This window comes from Sminthopsis crassicaudata, chromosome 2 (assembly GCF_048593235.1).
Source record: "Sminthopsis crassicaudata isolate SCR6 chromosome 2, ASM4859323v1, whole genome shotgun sequence".
NCBI classification, from domain to species: domain Eukaryota; kingdom Metazoa; phylum Chordata; class Mammalia; order Dasyuromorphia; family Dasyuridae; genus Sminthopsis; species Sminthopsis crassicaudata.
This window is the reverse complement of record NC_133618.1, coordinates 146,807,086-146,832,227: the sequence shown is the minus strand read 5'-3', so window position 1 is coordinate 146,832,227 and position 25,142 is coordinate 146,807,086. Positions and strand designations below refer to the sequence as shown.

At 39.1% G+C, this 25,142-nt stretch overlaps 1 protein-coding gene across 5 annotated transcripts in view; it reads left to right on the top strand.

Annotated features, from left to right (window-relative positions):
- EXTL3 (exostosin like glycosyltransferase 3) overlaps positions 1-25,142 on the top strand; it is a 90,058-nt gene that overhangs the window by 33,127 nt on the left and 31,789 nt on the right. For 3 of the 5 annotated variants that reach the window (XM_074287572.1, XM_074287574.1, XM_074287575.1), the window contains exons 2-3: positions 5,032-5,127; positions 17,571-20,190. In XM_074287572.1, coding sequence (XP_074143673.1) covers positions 18,043-20,190 — 2,148 coding nt within the window. In that variant the 5' untranslated portion in view covers positions 5,032-5,127; positions 17,571-18,042. Of the gene's footprint in view, positions 1-799; positions 3,315-5,031; positions 5,128-17,570; positions 20,191-25,142 lie in introns of those variants that run through there. The other 2 variants (XM_074287571.1, XM_074287573.1) reach the window with 2 other exon arrangements.

Below are 25,142 nucleotides of genomic sequence, written 5' to 3'. Positions count from 1 at the left end.
TGTTTGCCATTAGGTCTTTGCTTAGCAGGCTTTCAGCTCAAGCAGACAGTATTGGGAAGTGGATGTGATTCAGCTACCTCAGTAGATACTAGGGATCTATATCCCCTACTTGAGGAGAAAAAAGGGCAGGAATGTGAACTCCTACGCCTCTTTGTTCTTGCTTCACTGTCAAGAAGGAAGATAATTACTATTTCCAAACCTCTCCTGGATCATTGAACCATCAAGGGAATGCCCTGTACCTCAGGTTGAAGGTGTAGCTAGAAAATACTTCTTGCACTCTTGTCTTTTACAATGTTTTTCTTTATTCTTTTATTTATAAATTTTATCCTATTTCATTCATAACACCTATTACACCAGTCTTTTCTCCTGGACCCCCACTTCCAGGAACAAAGCCTGGTCCCATGATTTTCTGTCAAGGGGACTCGCATCTTTGTGCTTGCTGCTATTCATTTCTCTGAGCATTCTCTAGGCAAGAATTATCAGTGCACCACCCGGCTCCCTGGCTGTGGTCCTTTCATTTCCTGCCTTCTCCTGCAACAGAATGAGAATCACTTACTTCATGATGGAGAAGTTCCCTGCTCACCAATTGGAGACTTGTCTTCTTCCATACTGCAAGCTGAGGGGATTATTCTCAAGTGCTTTGTATTATTTTGTACTCTCTTCATATATTTTTACAATCAGTCTTGTTTCAGGTGTTTAAAAGTACACATGAGCATTCTGGTTCCCATACTCTTATGTTTCATTTTTTCCTAGAATACATTACAGTCCTATTAAGTTTATAGATTTTAAGCTTTGCAAGTTCTGTATCCTTTAAATCACAGAAATTCTTTTCTTGTCCTATTTAATATAAAATGAAATAAAGTCTAACATTGTGTTCTTATGCATTTTGTTATCGTTCATTCAATGGAGAAAACTACATTGTGAGCCCATTTGAGATTTTCTTGCCTAAGAGAATGGTCTGTCATTTTCCTGTCCAGGTCACTTTTACAGATGAGAAAACTGAGGCAAACAAGATAAAGTGACTTGCCCAGACTCATGAAGCTATTAAGTCAAATATCTGAGGTCAGATGTGAACTCAACAAGGAAAGTTTTCAGGTTCTATGCTAGGCATTTTGTTCTGTGTGCTACTTAGCTGCCCCCATATGTGTATCAGAAATTAATTATTTAATTCCAAGTGGATCATCAAATCAGTTGCTAAATATTCCCCATGCCATTTGACAAGACTCCCTGGAAGTCTGCATGTCTCAGATTGGGAATCCCTGATGTATATATGAATTGTCTATTTGTAGAATGTTTATTTGGGCACCACTCTGGCCTCTTAAGGGTTTTTAACTCTTTGAGTCTTTATCTCCTCAAGATGCAGTGAGAGAATCTGAGTAGAATGTGCTAACCCAAATTTCACAAAGAAATACTCTTTCACTAACATTTTGCTTTGATATTTTAATTTGATACTTCATTTATCTTTGTGATGAGTCTCTGGCCTTAAAAGGCACACATAGTATGAATATAGTATCATTCCTGTTACAGTGCTTCCTCCTCTCCTCCCATTTGGATCCTAGCACAGATGCTGTGGGTGAGACAGTGCAAGACAAATCAACCCCTGTTTTCTGTGAGCAAAATCTGAGTCTGTGGCAGAAGCTCCTAGGAAATATGGAGTTGCTTGATCAGTATGATGCTTCTGCCCGTATGGTTGAAGATAAAGATAATAATTGGAGATTATTAGCTACTTCCTGGCCAGAGGAAAGGATAAACTGAGAAGAACATTATTTCCCAGCTTTACATTCTATTTGTGCCTCTTAAAGTCCTTCTAAGATCTGTTAGGAATAGAAGCATGGAAACAATGCTTGAACAAAACCTGGCTCAGTGAATCCAGGCTCTCCATATATTCCTTTGCTCTAAGCAAAAGGAAGGGTCTTTATCCTCTGGAGGTCAGACAGGTTGGATGACTTGTTCAGGGCCATACAGGCAGAAGTTTGATCCCTTCTTTGGAAATTCCAGGTCCAGTAAACTTAATCACCAGGCTATATTTTGGCTTCAGAATTAGGAAGAACTCGGTTCAAATTCCCTCTTCAGACTGTATCTGGAGAATTATGTTCAGTTTTGGCCATATAGTGGTTGTTCATTTGTTTTAGTCATGTCTGATTCCTTGTGAACCCATGTGGGGTTTTCCTGGCAGAGATACTGGAGGAGTTTGTCATTTCCTTTCCCAACTTATTTTACAGGTGAGGAAACTGAGGCAACAAAGTGACTTGCCCAGGATCACTTCTGGGATCTTCATTTTAAAAGTACATTTGAACGGATACTTTAGTGTTGGACTTCAATACCCTCAGGAATCATTGGCTTCTCTGAGACATGATAAGACTTTTAGAACTTGAAAATCCACAGGAATCATTGGATTCTCTGAAACATGATAAGATTGTTGTAGGACTTGAAAACCCTCAGGAATCATTGGAGTCTCTGGGACATGATAAAATTGTTGCAGGACTTCAAAAATTTTCAGAGATCATTGGATTCCCTGACACGTGAAGCAATGGAAAATAGATTGGTTTTTGACTCTTTCTTGGCTGCTGAAAAAGGCGTATGTGTGATTGTTGTTTACATACCCTCCTTCTAGAACTTCTGGAAATCTTTTACAAGACCATGTTGATTTATATTGTTTGTTATATCACTATTTGCATGTACAATTCATGTTTGTTGCACCACATTGAGCCTGCACTGGCTGTGAGGAGAGTCATCACTAATAGCCTGTGCATTATTGCTATGTGCTTGTGTAATACCTCCTATGCTGATGGGTTTGTGCATACTTGTTTCTAGTAAGACCCTTCAGCCCAGAAACCTGCTAGCAATCCCCACTTCCCTTTGGTGCTTTTCATCTCCCTTCCTGAGATGTCTGGGAGGGAGTGATCATTTACTTTTTTAGTGCTTTCACCTCCCTTCCTGAGAAATCAGGAGGGCATGACCACCAGTGTTCTAAAACAAAAGAAAGCAGGAGATGTAAAGGGCTGAAACTCTTGAGTTAATGCACTGAGGTCGGACAATGGAGCACTTGAGGCTTATTACCAATTGGACAATACTCTATAAGAATATGCTTGGAAAATGGTCCTTCCCACTATCCTGTGCTGGCCCAATCGTTTGGTGTATACAGAGAATTGTGGGAGGAACTAGGAGATGGAGGGAGACTAGCCAGAGTCATTTCTGGGCCAGAGACAAAGAGGTGAGGTCGGGGAGATCCTACATGTCCATTCTCTTCACTTCTACTGCTTAAAGACCAAGAATAAAGATTTTTGCTTATCCTGACTCCCGCTGATTCTAAGGTATGCAGGGTACTAACAATGGTCATCACACTTTAGGATTTGGTCTTGGTGTTTTTATCAAATTTTGAGGCTTTAATTTAAATCTTTCTTTGTATTGTGATTTTTTTTTTTAGGTGTATTGCGCTAGGTGAAAGTTGTTAAATAAATTTTCCTTTCAAAAACTGGGGGAAAAATAAAAGTACATTGATAATTTGCAGAATGTGTGAGAAGGGTCAAGGATGGAGATGGTCCTTGGAGCTGTCAAATGAAGATTATTTGAAGAAACTGGGGACATTAAAGCTTGAAAAAAGAAGGCTTAGGTTGGACAGGTTAATTATCTTCAGAATTTGAAGAATATGGAGGTGAGATTAGATTGTTCTGGGAACCAGGAGAATGAGTAAAAGTTGCTAAGAGCATTATTGACACAGGAAAGCTTTCTATCAACCAGAGCTTCCAAAAGTGGAATGGGCAGAGAGATATTGGAATTTTTGATTCCAATTTTGTAATTTGGAAGTTTTGACTGCTAAGATGTCTTTCAGTTTTCAAATTCTGTAATTTTGTTTTAGACAAGTTCTAGAAAGTTACCATTTTACAAGTTAACATTTAATAAAGCAGGAAATAATGAGCAAGACTAGTTGAAAAAGCCTTACTGGAAGAGGTTTACCTAGAGGTAGGCCCTAAAAGATAGCTGAGGACAAAAGGGAGAGTACCTTAGGCATGGAAATCACCATTGGTATATATGTCAAAGTTTGTGTAGTATATGTGGGAAGAATTTGATAATATTTGCACAAGTGGGAATATTCATTAGGGATTAGTAAGACATTAGTAAAATTGAAAATGTAGGTCAGAGTCAGATTATTGAAGGTCACAAGTGAAGCACAAGATTTTTGGATTTTATGTGGGAGCTAATAATAAGCATTGCAAGTTTGTGAACAAGGGTATGACATGTTAGAGGAGATTGTTACAGTAATTTAGGCATGAAATGATGAAGGCCTAGGCTAAGATGGGTGGGAGTGGAAACTGAATGGCACTCTACCTACTGAGCCACCTAGCTGTCCCTCCACCCTAGAGTTGTTGATGAGGATCAAAGGAAACAGTGTTTGAAAAGCATAAACTTACACTGAAAGCTCTCTAATGCTCTGGTGTTGGTATTTGGGATGATGGTAGCAGTGCTGGGTGGGGGAGGGTGATGGTTGTTACATGAGCAGAAAGGTTAAGGCAAGTGTCTTAAAACTGCTGAAGACTAGTCACCCAACAGAAGTCTTCTCCTTTTTTTCTCTCAATTCAAGTCTGGCAGCAGGAATTGTTTACAGCTAAGGGGAGTTACTGTTACCAAGTGACTCTTGTGTCAGATTTGGACTGTTTCGGTGTGATTACTCTGCATTGTAATAAAGTTTTCCTTGTGCTTGCAGTATATGTAAATACTTTATATAGCAATGGGATTCTTCTCAAATAATAGTTCACATTTATTAGCACTTTATGGATTATAAAGCCATAACTGTGCATAAGGTGATATAGACTGAGTTGGAAAGAACACTGTTATCCTCATTTTACAAGTGAGAAAACTGTGGCTCTGAAGAGTAGGGATAGTAAATATGAGGATCCAGGCCCCAAACTCTGCTCTCTTGATGCTAAACTCAGTTCACTTTCCAGCACACAGTTTTACTGGACTATAGGCATAGCCACATGCTGGTCATGCATTTTTCTAACTGTTTACTTCTCTTTTCTTTCAAACCAGGTGACCATGTTCTAGAACTTAATACTACTCTATGAGATTGTGTTGCCAAGGATGATTCTTCCTAAGTCTGAGGAGGAAAAGATCCAGAAATTGATGGTAAAGTAGAAATGAGCTAGTTTTGTTATTACATCATGCTTTTGCATTGCTATCATGTCTTCTATCTTCTTTTCATGACATATGGCTAGTATATAGACCCAATACTTGTTCAGAGCAAAGGAGAAAACTTTTTTTTTTTTTTTTTTTTTTTTTTTGCTGAGGCAATTGGAGTTAAGTGACTTGCCCAGGGTCACATAGCCAAGAAGTGTTAAGTGTCTAAGGCCAGATTTGAACTCAGGTCCTCTTGACTTCAGGGCTGGTGCTCTATCCACTGCACCAACTAGCTGCCCCAGGAGAAAACTTTAATAAGAAAGCAGACCAATGATTCTAATATTACAAAGTCACAACATTTTGGTTTTTCCATAGCAAGGTAGTACAGTTAAAGGTGATGCTGAAATCTAAGGTGTGGACCATTATTATGGGAAGCTGAGATACATTAATGATATAAGTTGTAGGAGCTGAAATTGAGATATATTTGTATATACATATGTATACATACACAACATACATGTGTACATACATACACACACAAATATATCTCAATGTATATATATGTGTGTGTGTATACACACACACACACACACACACACAGTCAGTAGACCATATTTCCATATTGGTCATGTAATGAAAGAAAGTACAAATAAAGTTTTAAAAAGTTTGCTTCAAGCTACATTCAGATTACCTCAGGTGAATAGTTGGTTTTTTTTTTTTTTTTTTAAATAAGTCCTGTAACATTGTCATGGATCATCGTATTGCTGAAAATAACTAAGTCATTCACAGTTAATCATTACTTTGTGCAATGTTGTCTTGGTTCTCTGCTCACTTCACTTTGCTTTTAGGTCATATAAGTCTTAACAGATTTTTCTGAAAGTGTACTGCTTTTCATTTCTTATAACAATAGTATTCCATCACAATTATATATCATAACTTATTCAACGGTTCCCCATTTTATGAGCATCCTGTCAGTTTCCAGTTCCTTGCCATTAGAAAAAGAACTGCTACAAACATTTTTGCATATATGAGTTCTTTTCCCTCTTTTATGATATCTTTGGGATATAGAGCCAATAGTAACATTGCTGGGTACATTTGTGTACAGGAAGATGAAATGAGCCTCTGCTGTGCCCTTTGGGCACAGTTCCAAATGAATGGTTGAATTGATTTTCATCAGCAATGCATTAGTTTCCCAATTTTCCTACATCCTTACCAATATTTGAAATTTTTCTTTTCTGTCTTATCAGCCAATGTGATATGTGTGAGGTGATATTTCAGAGTTGTTTTACTCTGCCTATCTTTAGTCAAGTGATTTAGAACATTTTTTCATATAATTATAGTGTTGAATTAACTACCTGTTCTTATCCTTTAACCATTGTCAATTGGGAAATTACTTGTATTCTTATCAATTTAATTCATTTCTCTATATATTTGAAAAATAAGACCTTTATCAGAGAAACCTGCTATAAATTTTTTAAATTTATGATTACTGATAATGTATTTCCCTTCATTCTATCTCCCTGTTTAGCCTTTTCTCTCTGTCCTTTCACCTTGTCCTCAAAAATGTTTTGCTTCTGACTACTGCCTTCCCTAATTCTCTTTCCCTTCTATCAGCCATCTCTTATACTCCTCCCCCCACTCCCTCTCTTATTTTCTTCCTCTCTCAATTCCCTGTAAGGTAAATAGATTTCTGTATTCAGTTGAGTGTGTATGCTGTTCTTTGTTGTTTTGTTTTTTCTTTAATTTATTTTATTTGAAAAAAAAAAACAGAATTTAAAAAAAAAACAGAAAAGGAATACAAAACAAAATAAAGCAAAACAAAAGAGAACATTTGCCCAACAGAACATCAGGGAGGATTGAAAATATATAACAACAAATTGCTAGATCAAGAAAGTATAATAGTAGAAGAAATTATATTCATGAATGTCCATTTTTTCTTTACTTCCTTGTAAATTGTTCTTTGGTTCTCTGCTGCACATCTTATCTACTTTATTCTTTTTTCCTCCCTTTCATCCCCCCAACCCCCCAAGTAAGCTACAGTTAAGAAAAGATATATTTATGTATACACAGTAGATATATACATACATAACATACATTCACACATACTCACCCTCCTAGACACACACACACACACACACACACACACACACACACACACACACACACACGTCTTTCCTATCTCTGCTGACTCTTAAATTCTGCTCCATGACTTGCCTTGCTATTACTTAATCTCCCTCCACCCAAGGATCCCTCTCTTGTCTTCTTTCCTCATCCTTTGCTTTCCCATCTGATCTTTCTTTCCCCCTTATTTATTTATAGATTTTTGAAGGGTGCTATACCCTTCATGGTTTATATGTAGTGTTGCCTATTAAACCCATTCCTAATGTGAGAAAGCCCTCCTCCCCCCTCTAATGAAACACTTTGTGTCTCTTCTTCCTCTGTACCTCATTTGTATAACATAATAACCGTTTTTACCTTAACTCTATCAATCTTTCTTTTGAGCCACCCTATTGTTGATGTGAATCTTAAATATACAGTATACATTTCCCATATAAACAATTTGTCCATGTTGAGATCCTTAAAATTGATCTTTGATATTGGCTTTTATGTATAAAATTTTCTGTTAAGTTCATGTTTGGTTGATAAAAAGTCCTGAAAATCTGCAGGTTCTTTGAAGGTCCACTTTTTCTCATTCAGAATTATAGATAATGTTGCTGGATGTGATATTTTTGGCTGCAGGCTTAAAGTTTTTTTTTGATTGTCAGTAGATATGATTCCAGGACCTTTCATCTTTCATTGTAGCTGCTAAATCTTGCACGCTTCTAATTATAGCTTCAGCATATTTGAATTGTTTTTTCTTGTTTCTTTTTTTTTTAAATAATTTTTTATTATATATATATATTTTATAATATTATCCCTTGTATTCATTTTTCCAAATTATCCCCCCCTCCTTCTATTCCCTCCCCCCCGATGATAGGCAATCCCATACATTTTACATGTGTTACAATATAGTCTAGGTGCAATATATGTGTGTGAATATCATTTTCTTGTGGCACAATAAACATTAGATTCCGAAGGTACATGCAACCTGGGCAGACAGATATTAGTGCTAACAATTTACATTCACTTCCCAGTGTTTCTTCTCTGGGTGTAGCTACCTCTGTCCATCATTGATCAACTGGAAGTGAGTTGGATCTTCTCTATGTTGAAGATATCCACCTCCATCAGAATACATCCTCATACAGTATTGTTGTTGAAGTGTACAGTGATCTTCTGGTTCTGCTCATTTCACTCAGCATCAGTTGATTTAAGTCTCTCCAGGCCTCTCTGTATTCCTCCTGCTGGTCATTTCTTACAGAGCAATAATATTCCATAACCTTCATATACCACAATTTACCCAACCATTCTCCAACTGATGGACATCCATTCATCTTCCAGTTTCTAGCTACAACAAAAAGAGCTGCCACAAACATTTTGGCACATGCAGGTCCCTTTCCCCTCTTTAGTGTTTCTTTGGGATATAATCCCAGTAGTAGCGCTGCTGGGTCAAAGGGTATGCACAGTTTGATAACTTTTTGGGCATAATTCCAGATTGCTCTCCAGAATGGCTGGATTCTTTCACAACTCCACCAGCAATGTATTAGTGTCCCAGTTTCCCCACATCCCCTCCAACATTTATCATTATTTGTTCCTGTCATCTTAGACAATCTGACAGGTGTGTAGTGGTATCTCAGAGTGGTCTTAATTTGCATTTCTCTGATCAGTAGTGATTTGGAACACTCTTTCATGTGAGTGGAAATAGTTTCAATTTCTTCCTCTGAGAATTGTCTGTTCATATCCTTTGACCATTTATCAATTGGAGAATGGTTCGGTTTCTTATAAATTAGGGTCAGTTCTCTATATATTTTGGAAATGAGACGTTTGTCAGAACCTTTGTTTTTAAAAATATTTTCCCAATTTGTTACTTCCCTTCTAATCTTGTTTGCATTAGTATTATTTGTACAGAAACTTTTTAGTTTGATGTAATCAAAATCTTCTACTTTGTGATCAATAATGATCTCTAGTTCTCCTCTGGTCATAAATTCCTTCCTCCTCCACAAGTCTGAGAGGTAGATTATCCTCTGTTCCTCTAATCTATTTATTATCTCCCTCTTTATGCCTAAATCATGGACCCATTTTGATCTTATCTTGGTATATGGTGTTAAGTGTGGATCCATATCTAATTTCTGCCATACTAATTTCCAGTTTTCCCAACAGTTTTTTCCGAATAATGAATTTTTATCCCTAATGTTGGTATCTTTGGGTTTGTCAAAGATTAGGTTGCTATATATGTATCCTTTTTTGTCCTTTGTATCTAATCTGTTCCACTGATCTACCGATCTATTTCTTAGCCAATACCAAATGGTTTTGGTGACTGCTGCTATATAATATAGCTTTAGATCAGGTACACTTAGACCACCTTCCTCTGAGTTTTTTTTCATTAGTTCCCTTGCAATTCTCGACCTTTTATTCTTCCTTTTTCTTGTTTCTTGCAAATTTTTCTTTTTGATCTGGGGTTTTTGATATTTGAGAATAATATTCCTGTGCATTTTCTGTTCTTCAGATTTGTCTCTCTTTTTATGTTTGACATGCTGTTCAATTTTCTCATTCTTTATAATCTATTTTGTTATTTCTTTGTCTGTCATAGCTTCATTGGTTTCCCCTTGCCTGATTCCAATTTTCAAAACATTATTTTTATCTTTGAGACTTTATGCCTCCTTTTCTAGTTGGTTTATTCTTTAATAATATTCTTGTTTCTCTTGGATTTTGTTTATATTTTAATTTTCCTTAACTATCTTCCATTTGATTTTTAAATTCTTTTTTGAATTCTTCTATAAGTTCTCTCTGGGTAGGGAGCCATTACACATTACTCTTTGGGGTAAAAGCATTTTTTTTAAAATATAAATTTATTATTATTATTATTTTTAACTAAAGTGTCCTCTTTTGAAGGTGAACCCTGGTCTTTAAGTGTTAACTAAAGTGTTTCAGTGGTGGGTTCTTTATTCTTTGCTGGTTAAATTTTGTTTTTATGAGGTATTAGTGTAAGCACTTTTTATCATAGTATGGGAGGGGATGGTATCTCAATCTTCCCTTCAGCTCTTCCCTATGACCTAGAACCCCAAACCAAGAACTCCACTCTCCTGCAAATGCCTACACCCAGCAGTGTCCCTGCCCTGATACTTCTGTACTCACTGGCTGCTGGTTCCTTCTTGCTAGGGTCCATCTCAGCAGCACAGCTGGGTCTGGTGATCAGCTAAGGCCCATTTTGTCTTCCTGGACTCAAACCCAACTCAACAAATAATCTGGAAGGTGAAGTCTCTGGTTCCTGCTGAGGCTCTAGCTATACCAGTTAGCCTGAGAGATCCCCAATTGATGTTTCTGTGAAGCTTACCTGAAGGTGTCTGCACTTCAGACAGGTTAATCCCCATCCCAGGGTCTTTCTTCAAATCTTCTCCAGTTGCATCAGGAGGATCCTTCTTCTGCCCCAAGTCTTCTTGATTTTTCACCAGTCTGTGCTTGCCCTGAAGCGCAAATGTGTTCTATTTGTGGGGGAAATGGAGAGAGCTTGAATTTATCAACCTACTCTGCCATCTTCCTAGAATCCTCCCCGTGATTCTTTCTTTGAATCAGTTCCAGTGAGAGAAAAATTTCAAGCTATTACTTCACCTTCCCTGCCCCCTTCTATAAGTCTTTCATACTTCTTTTATGTTAGATAACTTACACCCATTCTACATCTCCCTTCTCCCTTTTTCCAGTGCATTCTTTCTTTTCCCTTAATTTTATTTTATTTTTTAAGATTTCAACTCAACTCATGTCTTCTGTGTTATACTTCTTTTAACTAATTTAATACTGATATAGTTCGTAGGAATTACAAGTATCATCTTCCTATGTGGGGATATAAACAGTTTAACCTTATTGAATCCCTTAATATTTTTTCTTTGATCTGGGAGTCCTGAAATTTGGCTGTTATATTGCTAGGAGTTGTCATTTTGGGACATCTTTCAAGGAGGTGATCAATAGATTTATTCCATTTTGATTTGACCCTGTTTTCCTTGATAATTTCTTGACAGATGCTATCCAGGTCCAGGGCCTCCTTTTGATTATGGATTTCAGTCTAATGATTCTGGAATTAATCGTCTCTTCTGGATGTATTTTCCAGATCAATTGTTTTTTCCAGTGAGATATTTTATATGCTCTTCTATTCTCATTCTTTTGAGTTTTAAAATTTGTTTATATATCATGAAGTCATTAGTTCCCACTTGTCCAATTGACATTTTTAAAGAATTATTTTCTTCAGTGAACTTTTGTACCTCTTTTTTCCTCCTTCCCCTTCCCCTCCCTTTTCCCTTTCTCTTTTCTTTTTCCCTTCCCTTTCTTTTCCCCTTCCCCTTCCCTTTCCCCTTCTCTCTCTCTTCCCCAATTGGGGTTAAGTGACTTTGCCTAGGGTCACACAGCTAGGAAGTATTAAGTGTCTGAGGTCAAATTTGAACACAGGTCCTCCTGACTTCAGGGCTGGTGCTCTATCCACTGTACCACCTAGCTACCCCTAAGAAATTTTTTTCTTTAGTGGATTTTGTGCCTTTAAAAAAAACCCCAAAAAACAGTTGGTCTGTTTTTTGTTTGTTTGGTTGGTTTTTTGGTGGTATTCTCCAGTATTTTTTTGTGCCTCCTTTACCAGGTTATTTGCTCTTTTTTTCGTGATTTTCTTGTATCACTGTCAAATTTATTTTTCCTCTCGTTTGATTTTTAAAATTCTTTTTGAGCTCTTTTAGGAATTTTTGGCGTGGGTGGGTTTGAAACCAACTCACATATTCATCTGAGGCTTTGAATGTAGCTGTTTTTACTTTATTTTCTTGTGAATTTGTTTTGATTTTCCCATCACCATAATAACTTAATATAATCAGGGTTTTTTTGTTTGTTTTGTTTTGTTTTTTGGTTGGTGTTTATTCATTTTACTGTTAGGATTACTAAGTGAGAACTGAGGTTGTCTGGACAGTGACAAGGTGAGAATTCAGGTTTTCTGGACAATTACAAGGTGAGAACTCAGGTTGACTTGATAGAGGGGGCAAGCTCATTGGCTGGGGTGGTTCTTCCCAGAAGCCCTTGCATTATGCCACGCCCATTCTCTGGGAGAATAAAAGAGAGGACTCTCAGAGAAAGAAGAAGACTCTCTGCATTACATCAGGCCTGACGGGGCTCTCTGCAGGAAGGGAAGTCACTTCTTTGGACAAGAGTTAACAGCAACTGCCTGGAGACAACGGTTCGTTACAGGAAGAAGAATCTGTCGGAGAGATTTGAGTAGACACAGCAGATCTCTTCCCAGAGAGTGATCCAGCAGCTTCTAGAGACGACAGCTCGCTACAATTGGCGTCCACACGTGGGGCAAGGACTTTTGCTTATCCTGACAAGAGGAGCTAGACCAGACCTTCGCAATTTGGCGCCCGAACAGGGACAGACACAGTCCTGATTCCAGTGGAAAAGCTTCTGATCTAGATCTCAGTCTCTCTGACCCAGAACCGTGAGTAACGAGGAAACTTTGTTAAAGATTAAGTGAGCGTGCTAATAGATAAATAAGGAACTTAACTTGTTAAGGGCTAAACCAGGAATCTCTTATAGCTGAAATGGGGCAGATGTTAGCTATATTCAATCCCTGGACCTCAGCCGACTCATCCCCAGCCCCAGAAGCAACCTCAGCTCCACCCCCATTCAGGAGTGGTACTATAGAGAGTATAATCAAGATAATTGAGGAGCAGAGTTTACTTGTAACCTGGGTACAGATTGCTAAACTCTTGGCTGCATTAAGATGCACATCCCCTTGGTTCTTAGAGGAAGAAAAGATAGATGTAGATAAATGGAAGCTAGTGGGATATGAAATGAAAGAATTTCAAGCAAAAAATGGGCCTCGTTCAATTTCTGCAGAAGTATTTTATATCTACAACATAGTTCAATTAGCCTTAAACTATCAAGCAAGTTGTAGGAGAAGGAAAAGTTCTAAAAATGAACAGAGGAGGAAGTGTGAGGAAAAAAGGAAAGATCAAGATCTTTCCCTAGAGCAAGAGGATTTAAATGATGAATTATGGTATGATTCTCTTGAAGAAGCTTCAACCCTGCCTAGAGAACAGATTATTGACAGGCCCACATCAACCCCACCTTCAGAGATGGAGGAAGAAAGAGGGGAAGAGGCAGAAACACAAACAGAATTGCCTGTGAAGAAGCCTAAGCCTATGACAAGATTAGAAAAAGCATTGGTTAAAGCTAAGAGAGAAGGACAGGATATAAGTGATTTTATACATGCATATCCTGTGATTGAAAATACTGACTCTGTAGGTAAAAAAAGGAGAAGATATGCACCTTTAGATTTGAATACAATTAAGGATTTGAAAAAAGGTTGTACCCTTTATGGGGCTACATCAGCTTATGTCAAAATGTTACTAGATGGTTTGTCTTATGAAGTCCTAACCCCGAATGATTGGAAATCCATAGCAAGGACATGTCTGGAGCCTGGAGAAAATTTATTATGGCTTTCGGAATTTCATGAATTATGTAAAATTCAAGTCAGATGCAATTTGGAAATAGGAGTTAACACACAATTCACTTTTGAGCACTTAGCTGGTGAAGGTCAATATGGAGAGAATTCGGAACAGATTAATTATACTATGACAATATATGAACAAATTGCTAAGGCTGCAATAAAAGCTTGGGGTGTCCTTCCTGGATAGAAAGATCGTGGAGAGGCTTTCACTAAAATACAGCAAGGTCCCAATGAACCTTTTGCAGATTTTGTGGGACGTTTGCAAACTGCTGTCAAAAGAACTATTGGAGAAAATTCAGCTACAGAAATAATGACCAGACATCTGGCTAAGGAAAATGCCAACGAGATTTGCAAAAGAATTATATGGGGATTAGACAAAGATGCTCCTTTAGAGGAGATCATAAGACGCTGTGCTACAGTGGGAACAAATGCTTTTTACACCCGGACAATGATGAACGTGGAAAGACAGGGTCCCTCATGGCAAGGGACTTCTAGAGAAACTCGGCGATGTTTTCAATGTGGAAAAATTGGACATCTAAGAGCTCAGTGTAGGTATGGAGATACAGTGAGAAGACAGGGTGAAAGAAGACCTAAAACCCCATGTCCAAAATGCAACAGAGGACTCCATTGGGCATCAGAGTGTAGAATAATTCAGGGAAATGGGATGAGGGGCCCAGGTCCAGGGCCCCAGGCAAAAAAGACTTGGGGCATGATGGCAGCTGATGTTACACCCAAAGAACCTTTAGAAGGCCAGGACTCTGATTTAATCAACCAGCAGAAAAGCAATCACATGGCAGAAAGGGATTACCTGATAAGTGAGCCAAAAGGCAATCAGATTGCAAAAATGGATTACACTTGGGGAGAATACAGGCCTTTTAAACCAACAGGGCTGTATCCAGTGCAAACAATTCCAATGTAATTGTCAGATGATGAGAAGAGATTTAGAAAGTGGTAAATAGAAGGAAATTAGATAGGTTAACTGCCTGGGAGAGAGGGTTTGCTTGTATTTCTTCAGCAGGAGAAGGAATCAGATGGGTGCCAACGAGTCATATTCGCCTTGTCCATCAGAGAGAGAAAGAAAAAGAGAAAGACCTCAAAATAAAGGAGAAGATCTAAGAAACATCTGACACTGAAAGAGCATGGATAATAAGAAGACTGTTAAAGAACTTTAAAACCAGCAGGAATCATTGGACTTCCTCACACAAGATGAGACTAATGGACAATGGACTTATGGACATTTATAAATTTTCAATTATGTTATATACTTCTAGCATGTGTTATGTTACTATGTTACTATATGCTTATGTAATTTATGTAATTATCTGTAATACTTCCCATATTGATGGATTTATGTTTCAAGGTCATGACTGTCCTATGTTCTAAATCAAAAGAAAGGGGGAGATGTTAGGATTACTAAGTGAGAACTGAGGTTGTCTGGACAGTGACAAGGTGAGAATTCAGGTTTTCTGGACAATTACAAGGTGAGAACTCAGGTTGACTTGATAGAGGGGGCAAGCTCATTGGCTGGGGTGGTTCTTCCCAGAAGCCCTTGCATTATGCCACGCCCATTCTCTGGGAGAATAAAAGAGAGGACTCTCAGAGAAAGAAGAAGACTCTCTGCATTACATCAGGCCTGACGGGGCTCTCTGCAGGAAGGGAAGTCACTTCTTTGGACAAGAGTTAACAGCAACTGCCTGGAGACAACGGTTCGTTACAGGAAGAAGAATCTGTCGGAGAGATTTGAGTAGACACAGCAGATCTCTTCCCAGAGAGTGATCCAGCAGCTTCTAGAGACGACAGCTCGCTACATTTTACCAGCCTATTTCTTGACTTTTAACTTTATGTTGAAGTTGGCTCTGCTCCCAGTAGGTGGGGCTAGTATCCCAAGCTTCAGGTTTTTTATGCAGCTGTTTTCAGAGCTTGTTATGGAGAGCTATACATTTTCAGTTCTTCCAAAGTGGTATGATCTAAGGAGAGATCACTGCTCTCCCTGCTTGTGTTCTGGTCTGTGGGTGACCATTCTTCACCTTGGAACTGCGGCCAGGGTTCCCGCTCCCCTGTGGACACATGCTTTGGAGGCTAGTGCTTCTTGCTTGGATGGTGTAACAGAGTTCTGCGACCTGTGCCAGCCAAGGGGTACCTTTTGTCCTACTTAACCCTTACCTTTGTGGGCTGAGGAAGATACTGTTGCTGATTCATTTGCCCCAAAGGCTTGTTGTTGACTTTTTAGGGCAATGCCCCTACTGAACTGTATGCCGTTGACTTGCTAATCTTCTAAGTTGTCTTGCAAAGGAAAAAATGTTTCCCTTCAGCCTTTTATTGGTTCTGCCACTTTAGCATTTATTTTGAGTTATTTTAAATTTGGAGGGGAATTTGGGAAAGCTTGAGTTAGTCCTTTGCTCGGCAAAGTTGGCGAGTTGGAAGAATTCTTACTTCCCATTGTGACTTCAAGGTTTTCCTTGTTGAAGTCAAACCCTCTGCGTGCACAAGTGATCCCATTCTATTCTATTGCCTCTAGTATAATCTTTAGGTATCTTGCCTTCCTAATTCATCCTTTTTTGAATAAACATCAGAATTTTTTTCTTAAGTTTTATTTATGGCTTTTTTTCCCCTTTCTTTAGAATTTCTTCTAATATCCTTACTCTTTACTTCTCCCACAGAGCTATCTCATATAGCAAATACTGTTGGAGGGGGGAGGAAAAATAATTAATAAAAATCAATCAATCCATTGACAACATTTGGCAATATTTGCAGTGCTTGTAGCTGTGGTTCTCTAGTTTTTATAAAGTAATGGGAACAAGGTATTTTTTTAATGTCTACTTTTTGGAGTTTTGCTTGTTTCTTATAATTTTTGCGGCATTCCCTTTTGTTTTTGTAGTCCTTTATATTTACATGAGCGGGCAGTGGAAAAATTAATTAGGGAAAGTAAGCTATTACCCTAAAGGCTAATTCAGTTATAGCCTATCTTTTGGGATATAAATATATACCTCCAGAAGATCTAATTTGACCTTGAATTATTCTCAGTCAGGGTTAGTTCTGATGCTGTTTCGTATGCCATTGTAATTGAGCCTCTGAATTATGATGCCAAGGGGCTGAGTTAGGTACCCTAGTATATCTTTGCCAAGCCTAACTAGAACTAAGCCGCTCTCTTATATGTTAGAGTTCTATTCCTGCTACTTTGTGAATGGGTCTGCCCAACTCTAAACTTGACAAGTAATTATGGTCCTGAGTAGTCTTCTCAGTATGTTATTTTTAATATCATTCCATTTAGGACTTGAAGGGACATTAGTGTTGATATTCTCTAGTCCCTTCTTTTTGCAGATGAGTAAACTGTGGTCCAGAGTTCATAGGGTAATAAATAACAGAGCTGGAATTGACCCCATGTCCTTTTCTCCCAAATGCTGTGCTTTTCCCATTGTTCTTTGGGTCAGGGAAGATTTGAAACAGCTTTGGTTATAGAGAAAGGACATTATATTTGCCAAGAAACAAAACCCAGGTCTGGGGTAACAGAATGTGTGATGTTTCTTTGCATTCTAAAAGAAAATGATCTTTCTTGTAGTTTTGTATTAATGCTCCAGAATCAATTAAGAGTAGAGTTTTTATTGTTTTGGGTAAAAAGAAAAGAGTGGAGATTGTAGGATTTTTTTTTGTTGTTGTTATTTTGTCTTGTCTTTTTAGAGGAGAAGGAACTCTCATTATTGTAATTTCCTATTATAAATTTAAACACCACCACCGACACCACAAAACATAGACTTGTAGTGCTTCCAAGCTGTGCTCAGATTTCTCATTATATTCTTTATGGAAATGTGCAAGGCAGGCTTAGAAATGGTTATTTCAATGTGTTTTCTGCAAGGATGACGATGATTCTTCTCTTTTTCAGGCCTGACCACCTCCCAACGGCAGCAGTGACAAGACCGAAGCAGAGCTTTGCTCATGATCCATCCAGTTGTGCAAGTTAACTATGCCTGTTCTCCAGTCGGCAGCATCAAGACCCAGGAGCCATGGCCGCTGAGCAGGGCTGCCTGGTTCCGGGGTGCTTCCCCTTGGTGCCATCGGCAGAAGCCTCTCTTTCCCCACAGTGGCGACGTGACACTTCTGCCTGTCTGACAGAGATTGAGGGCATGTTCCTTGATCGACAGCCACAGCTTCAAACCTGCAGGAGGAGGGTCAGAGACCATTTCCATTACAGCTGAGGAAAATGAAATTTCCATTTTATTTGGTGCCTTGTAGAGACAGTGCACTAAATTTTAGGGAGAGGAGTGAGGAAGAGATAGAATTGTTAAGTGGAAACATATGTGGTTATGGCGACTGACCCAACGTGATCAGAGGAGGCAAGCGTGACACAGAGACTTATGACAGGCTATACCATGTTGCGGAATGGGGGCGTGGGGAATGGAGGCCAGACCTGGATGCTACGATGGTCCAATCGCATCCGGCTCACCTGGCTCAGTTTTACGCTCTTTATCATTTTAGTTTTCTTCCCCCTGATTGCTCACTATTATCTCACCACCTTGGATGAGGCGGACGAGGCAGGCAAACGCATCTTTGGGCCGCGAGCCGGCAATGAGTTATGTGAAGTGAAGCACGTGCTAGACCTCTGCCGCATCCGTGAGTCAGTCAGTGAAGAGCTCCTGCAGCTTGAAGCCAAAAGGCAGGAGCTGAACAGCGAAATTGCCAAGCTCAACTTGAAGATCGAAGCCTGTAAAAAGAGTATTGAGAATGCCAAACAAGACCTTCTCCAGCTCAAGAACGTCATCAGCCAGACTGAACATTCCTACAAAGAGCTGATGGCCCAAAATCAACCCAAACTTTCCCTGCCCATCAGACTGTTACCAGAAAAAGATGATGTGGGCCTGCCTCCCCCTAAACTGCTGCATAGTTGCAGGCTACACAATTGCTTTGACTACTCTCGCTGTCCCCTGACTTCTGGCTTCCCAGTCTATGTCTATGATAGTGACCAGTTGGCCTTTGGCAGCTATCTGGACCCTCTGGTCAAGCAGGCCTTTCAGGCCACAGCACGAACCAACATCTATGTCACAGAGAATGCTGATATTGCCTGCCTTTATGTCATCCTGGTGGGAGAAATGCAAGAGCCGTTGGGTCTGCGGCCTGCTGAATTGGAGCAACAGTTGTACTCTCTGCCCTATTGGCGGACAGATGGACACAACCATCTCCTCATCAGCCTGTCATGGAAGTCGAATACACAAAATTTGCTGTATAATGTCAGTACTGGCCGAGCCATGGTGGCCCAGTCGACCTTCTATGCTGCTCAGTACCGATCCGGCTTTGATATAGTCATATCACCACTAGTCCATGCCATGTCGGAGCCCAACTTCTTGGAGATCCCTCCACAGGTGCCAGTCAAGCGGAAGTATCTCTTTAGCTTCCAAGGGGAGAAAATTGAATCACTTCGGTCTAGTCTGCAGGAGGCCCATTCTTTTGAAGAGGAGATGGAAGGTGACCCTCCTGCTGACTACGATGACCGAATCATTGCCACTCTGAAAGCAGTGCAGGACAGCAAGCTTGATCAGGTGCTGGCAGAGTTTACCTGTAAGAATCAACCTAAACCTAGCCTGCCCACTGAGTGGGCCCTTTGCGGGGAGAGGGAGGACCGCCTAGAATTGCTGAAACTTTCCACCTTTGCTCTGATTATCACCCCAGGGGATCCCCACTTGGTGATCTCTGCTGGATGTGCCACGAGGCTCTTTGAGGCCCTGGAAGTCGGAGCTATTCCCGTGGTGCTCGGGGAGCAGGTGCAGCTTCCCTACCAGGATGTGCTGCGGTGGAATGAGGCGGCCCTGGTGGTGCCCAAGCCGCGTGTCACAGAGGTTCACTTCCTGCTGCGGAGCCTCTCAGACAGTGATTTGCTGGCCATGAGGCGCCAAGGGCGCTTCCTCTGGGAAACCTACTTCTCTACTGCTGATAGTATCTTCAACACGGTTCTGGCTGTGGTTAGGACTCGCATCCAGATCCCAGCTGCTCCCATCCGGGAAGAAGTAGCAGTTGAGATTCCCCATCGCTCAGGCAAAGCGGCAGGTACTGACCCCAACATGGCAGATAATGGGGATCTGGACCTGGGGCCAGTGGAAACAGAACCACCCTATGCCTCTCCTAAATACCTCCGCAACTTTACTTTGACTGCCACTGATCTTTATCGCAACTGGAACTCGGCCCCAGGGCCTTTCCACCTTTTCCCACACACACCTTTTGACCCTGTTCTGCCTTCAGAGGCCAAATTTCTTGGCTCTGGCACTGGATTCAGGCCCATTGGTGGAGGAGCAGGAGGCTCTGGCAAGGAATTCCAGGCAGCCCTTGGAGGCAATGTTCCAAGAGAACAGTTCACAGTGGTGATGTTGACTTATGAACGAGAGGAGGTGCTCATGAACTCCTTAGAGAGATTGAATGGTCTCCCTTACCTGAATAAAGTGGTGGTTGTATGGAACTCCCCAAAGCTCCCATCAGAAGACCTCCTGTGGCCTGACATTGGTGTCCCCATTATGGTAATAGAGAAATAAGCCCTTTTGACACGGTTATCTTGATTTCTTTGCACCTATAATATCCCCATTCCTCAGTGTCCCTTGTACATATTACTTCCCTCTTTAATATTTTATAGATTTCACCTCTACTTAGCTTTCATATGTTGCACACACATTTCTTATTCTTCTAGTTTTCCCAAAGATGTGTAGATTTGATGTTGATAGATCTTCTTTTTTTTCCATACTCATTCATTAATGAATTTTTACTCATGTTGTTTGTAGAAATGTTTGAAAGCATCATGAAAAAGAGTTTGAAGTTTTGAATTTCTTTGTTTTGAAGTTCTTTTTTAAGAGCTTGTCCAGGATAAGATTAGCAGGAGTCTGTAGATTGTTACAACAGAGACTTCTTACAGTTTCTAATTGTCCTTCAAACTTCCTAAAAACAAATTCATTTTCGTCCTTAAATTGGGGGGGTCCTATACAAGTAATAGTCAATTATGTTTTTTAAAAAATTATTATAACAGGATGAATTCAAGCTAGTTTAGAAAATTAATCTATACAAAGACACAAAAACTTCATCAATTCAATACAAATTGGCATAATTTTAAAATGAATGCAGTTATATTTTACAGGAAGATATACAAACATTAGTTCTATTTCTCCTACCTGTAGATCTTGTTTCTTAAGTTTGGCTGCAGGTATATGGGAGGAAAGGTCTTCTGTATCTGACCTCCCAAATAAAAGTTATATAATATGGTAGATAGTGGTTGTCTGAACCTCAGTTTCCTGATTTGCAAAAAGAATTAGATGACATACAAAATCCCAGTTTTATTATCATGTGTCATCAAACTAGAGGAAATTTTCCCTATAGTACAATTAGAACCAGCAGCCAAGAGAGACTGAGAACTTAATCTAACAATGCTTCTCCTAACAACCTCTTTTGTTTTTATTAACATGTTATTGAATAACTTTATCATGCTTAACAGTTGATGGCTCCCAATTTTTTAGCCACAAAGTAATATAGTTTTTTCCTTTCAAATTTCCAGAACTTCTAATTCTTAGACTTTTAAAATAATTTTGGATGCTGTAATAACAATAAAACCATATGCATGTGCATATATTATAGATAGGCTTTCAGAATTAGAAAGTGCTCTCCTAATTTTTTGGTCAGAGAAATAAATAATTTTGTTATCTAAATTTTTTAGATGAAGAAAGTAAACCTCACAGCAAGCAAATGATTTGCCCTATGACATTATACAGGGATATCCAGGTGATGCATTAGATCTAGAGTGTCAGGTCTGGACTCATCTTCCTGAGTTCAAATCTGGCCTCAGATGCTTCCCCAGGCATTTCATTTACCCTTGTTTGCCTCAGTTTTATCTTCTATAAAATGAGCTAGGGAAGGAAATGGCAAAAACCATTCCAGTATTCTGCCAAGGAAATCCCAAGTAGAGTCATAATATCCCTGAAAAAACAACTGAGCAGCAACAACAATTACAGATCATAAGTGTTGGAATTGGGATTTGAATACAAGTAGTCTGACCAACATTCAGTACTCTTTTTGCTACATCTTTTTGTAGCTATTATTGTAATATATACTTCTTCTCAAGGAAATAAATTAAGAAGAACAATCCATATAACCTAGGAGAACATCATTTCTCATCTCCCAAAACAAGCCAACTTAAACATTTCCATTTCAATCAAATTTTCTCAAAATCTACGTACCTTGAAGATGATTCCAGCAAACCATAAACTCCATCAATGTACACCAACTCCCTTAACTTCCCTGGGAATATAATCTGCAATTTAGGAAAGAAATGGTTATTTACCTATCTTGTCTTCTTTAAAAGGTAAGCTCCTAAAAGAACTGAGAGTTTTGGGGTTGGATTTTCTATGCGATCGTTAATACATACTAGGTATTTAATAAATGTAACTTGAGAAGAACTATACATTACAATTATAGCTCAATCAATTATTGGTAAAATTGTGTGTGTGCATCCAGAGGAGCTGAGAGCAGGAGCTTACATTGTCACTATTTTATGGTTACAGAGTGCTTTACATGCATTATCTCATTTAACTCTCACAGCAAACCTGTGAGATAAATAGTGCAAATGTTATTATTTCCAGAGATGGCAAAACTTGAGACCCAAATTAACTTTCTTGTAGAGGTTATTACTGGGTATAGCAAGAAAGTGATAGGGCTTGAACTTGAGCCTTTTGATACTTAACCCACTTTTCCTTTCCATCATACTTTTTTTTTTTTTTTTTTTTTTGAAGTGAAAAGAGACAAGTGCGGTATACAGAAAAATAATTATGCCACATTTACTAAGTGGTTGAGGGAGTAATGGGAGTAATGAAAGAGTAAGGAAATAGCCATCTCAATCCACAGAAATTGCTGCCAGAGACAATTTTAATAGCTCACTTAAATTTACAAGTGTCCTTTCATTTTCTACCCAGTTTCCCTACATCTCACAGCCAGTATTTTCTAACTCTTCTAGTCTTCCTCTATTCTACAATAACCATCAGTCCTCATTTCTTTCAGTTTTGTAACTGTTGCTTCTAGCTGGTTTGTATTTTATTGTTGAGCTCCTGAATGTGCTTTAGAGTTCTGTACACTATTTTATAATTTATCCAAATGCATCAGGGGAATTTTTAGAAACAGCTTGCATCTTCCACAGCCTTCCTTCCAAATATGTGTCATCTGTTATTGATTAGGATTTCATGAATGTGATAGAAACTTAGGGAGGGTTTTGTCTCTGAAGATAAATGTTTCACAAATGGGAGAGCAACTAAGCAGCATATAGTTTTTCTTGGTTCTTTAACTTTGCTGAGTCACTAAGGTTAGCAAAACTGATGATTGAAGGTCAACAATGAATAGAAAACACCAAATAACTCATCAGAACTAATCCTTTCCTTTAACTCTGTTGGGAAGTAAGTGGTACTCTTTGATCCCTGTTGAACCCCTTCCAATAAGCACAATGCTTCAGAGGAATGCTGGCTCTTGCCAGAGAGGTGGCCATTCTGAAAAGCTTATTCAGTTCAGATTAGTGTGTGATTTTTTTTTTTCTCCTCTAACTCTTTAAAAAAAAGAGAGAGAGAGAGAGAGAGAGAGAGAGAGAGAGAGAGAGAGAGAGAGAGAGAGAGAGAGAGAGAGAGAGAAATAATGCAACTGTTTGCAGGCTGAAGACATTGCTACCTAGTTACACTTAACATAAAACCAGAACCTAAAGAAAGGGGGGAAAAAATTTCAGGCCCCTTGATATTTTCCCCTAGATATGTCAACAATTTTCTTTACTAGACATCCAAGAACATCTGACATTTCTTAATGACAGTGTCATTTTTTGACATCCTCCCTCCCCAATTTAAACTTCACCTCTACTGATTTTGTGTTGTTGGTGATGTGGAGAAACCTGAGCCAATGCAAGACATGGAGTGTGGGGAAGGTGGATATTTATATGACTTCACATACATGCTGTGGTGAAACAGAAGGAACCCTGCATTGTTGTCTGGGCAGGAGCCTAATGTCTGCTATCTTCTTGGCAGAGTCACTTAATGTTCCAGAACCTCATTTTCTATTTGTAAATGACTCTCCCTGACAGGGTTGTTGTGAGGAATATATAAGTTTGAGTTGTTCTTGTTTGCTTTCCCTGTTAGGGTTCTTTTCTTCCTTCATAATCTAGCAAACATGAACTAGATTAAAATGCATTCTTGGTGTTGAATTTCCAGTTTGCCTTGGCCTTCATTTTATGGTAACCTCTGCTCACCCGACTGGAGCATTCACATGACTTTCTTTCTCTGATTGGGTCTGGAGCATGTTTATCTTTCCTGTTCCCTCCAATCTCAATTCATTTCCTAAATTTTATGCTCTTTTTTGGCACTAGCTGAATTCGAGATAAACCAGTATGAAACATTAGTACAGCTCCATGAGGCTTATTGTTGACCTATAATCTCTTTTCTGTTGTCACATCTATGAGACAGAGGGAGAGACAGAATGAGGACATGAGCAGAAAGAGCATGAGGATATGGAGGCAGGCTGAGAGGGTTACTGGATTTGGAGCCAGAAGATTTGTACTCCAGTTCTGACCCTTTTACTACTTGTGATCATGGGCTATTCATTTCACCTCTCTCCTTTCAGTTTTCTTATCTGTAAAATGAGGCATGCACTATTATCACCCATTCTCTTTTAGCCCTAACGCTCTGATCTTTTCCCTATCTATTAATATTTAGCTTTTTTGTGAATGCTTCTTTTTAGTTCCACATTCATCCTTTCATTCACTCTCTGCATAACCCATACTCTACTTCGTTCTGCTGGTGGTACCCACTCTGCTTACAGGCCCAGTTACAGAATCTGATTGATCATGTCTTTCAGACAAAAGATTATTAATTCATTCAGTTGGTCAGCTAACATTTGTTTTGCACCTGTTATGTATCAGACACTATGCTAAGTGCTAGGGATACAAAGAAAGAGAAAATAATCCTGCTTCTGAAGGAGATCATAGTCTAATGGAGGAGACAACTATGTATAAAGATGAGCTATTCAGGATAAATTAGAGGCACTCTGAGAAGGAAGATGGGAAGATTAAGGAGGACTGGGAAAAGTTTCTTGCAGATGGTAGGACATTAGTAAAGTTCATAGAAGAGTTTCTGACACTGGCCTCTACATTAACAGCCTTCTTCATTTCTGACCTGCCTGCTATACTTGGTAAAATGCTAGATAAGTCGAAACTTCTTAGTAAATGCTTGTTGACTAATAGACTGCTACTTTAAGATTTTTAATCTTAATTCTTTAGAGAGAGCATAAGCGTAAACTGCAAGGGTGATGATGTATGATTATTCAATAAACTTTCTGTGCCAAAACCACTCCTCCTTGTCAATAATTGACCTTTTGAGTCTTAAGATGGTAGGGAGTTGTTTGGCGAGATGCCTCCTTTGACACATGTCCTTTTTCTGGCTGAGGCACTGGGAGAAAGGCACAC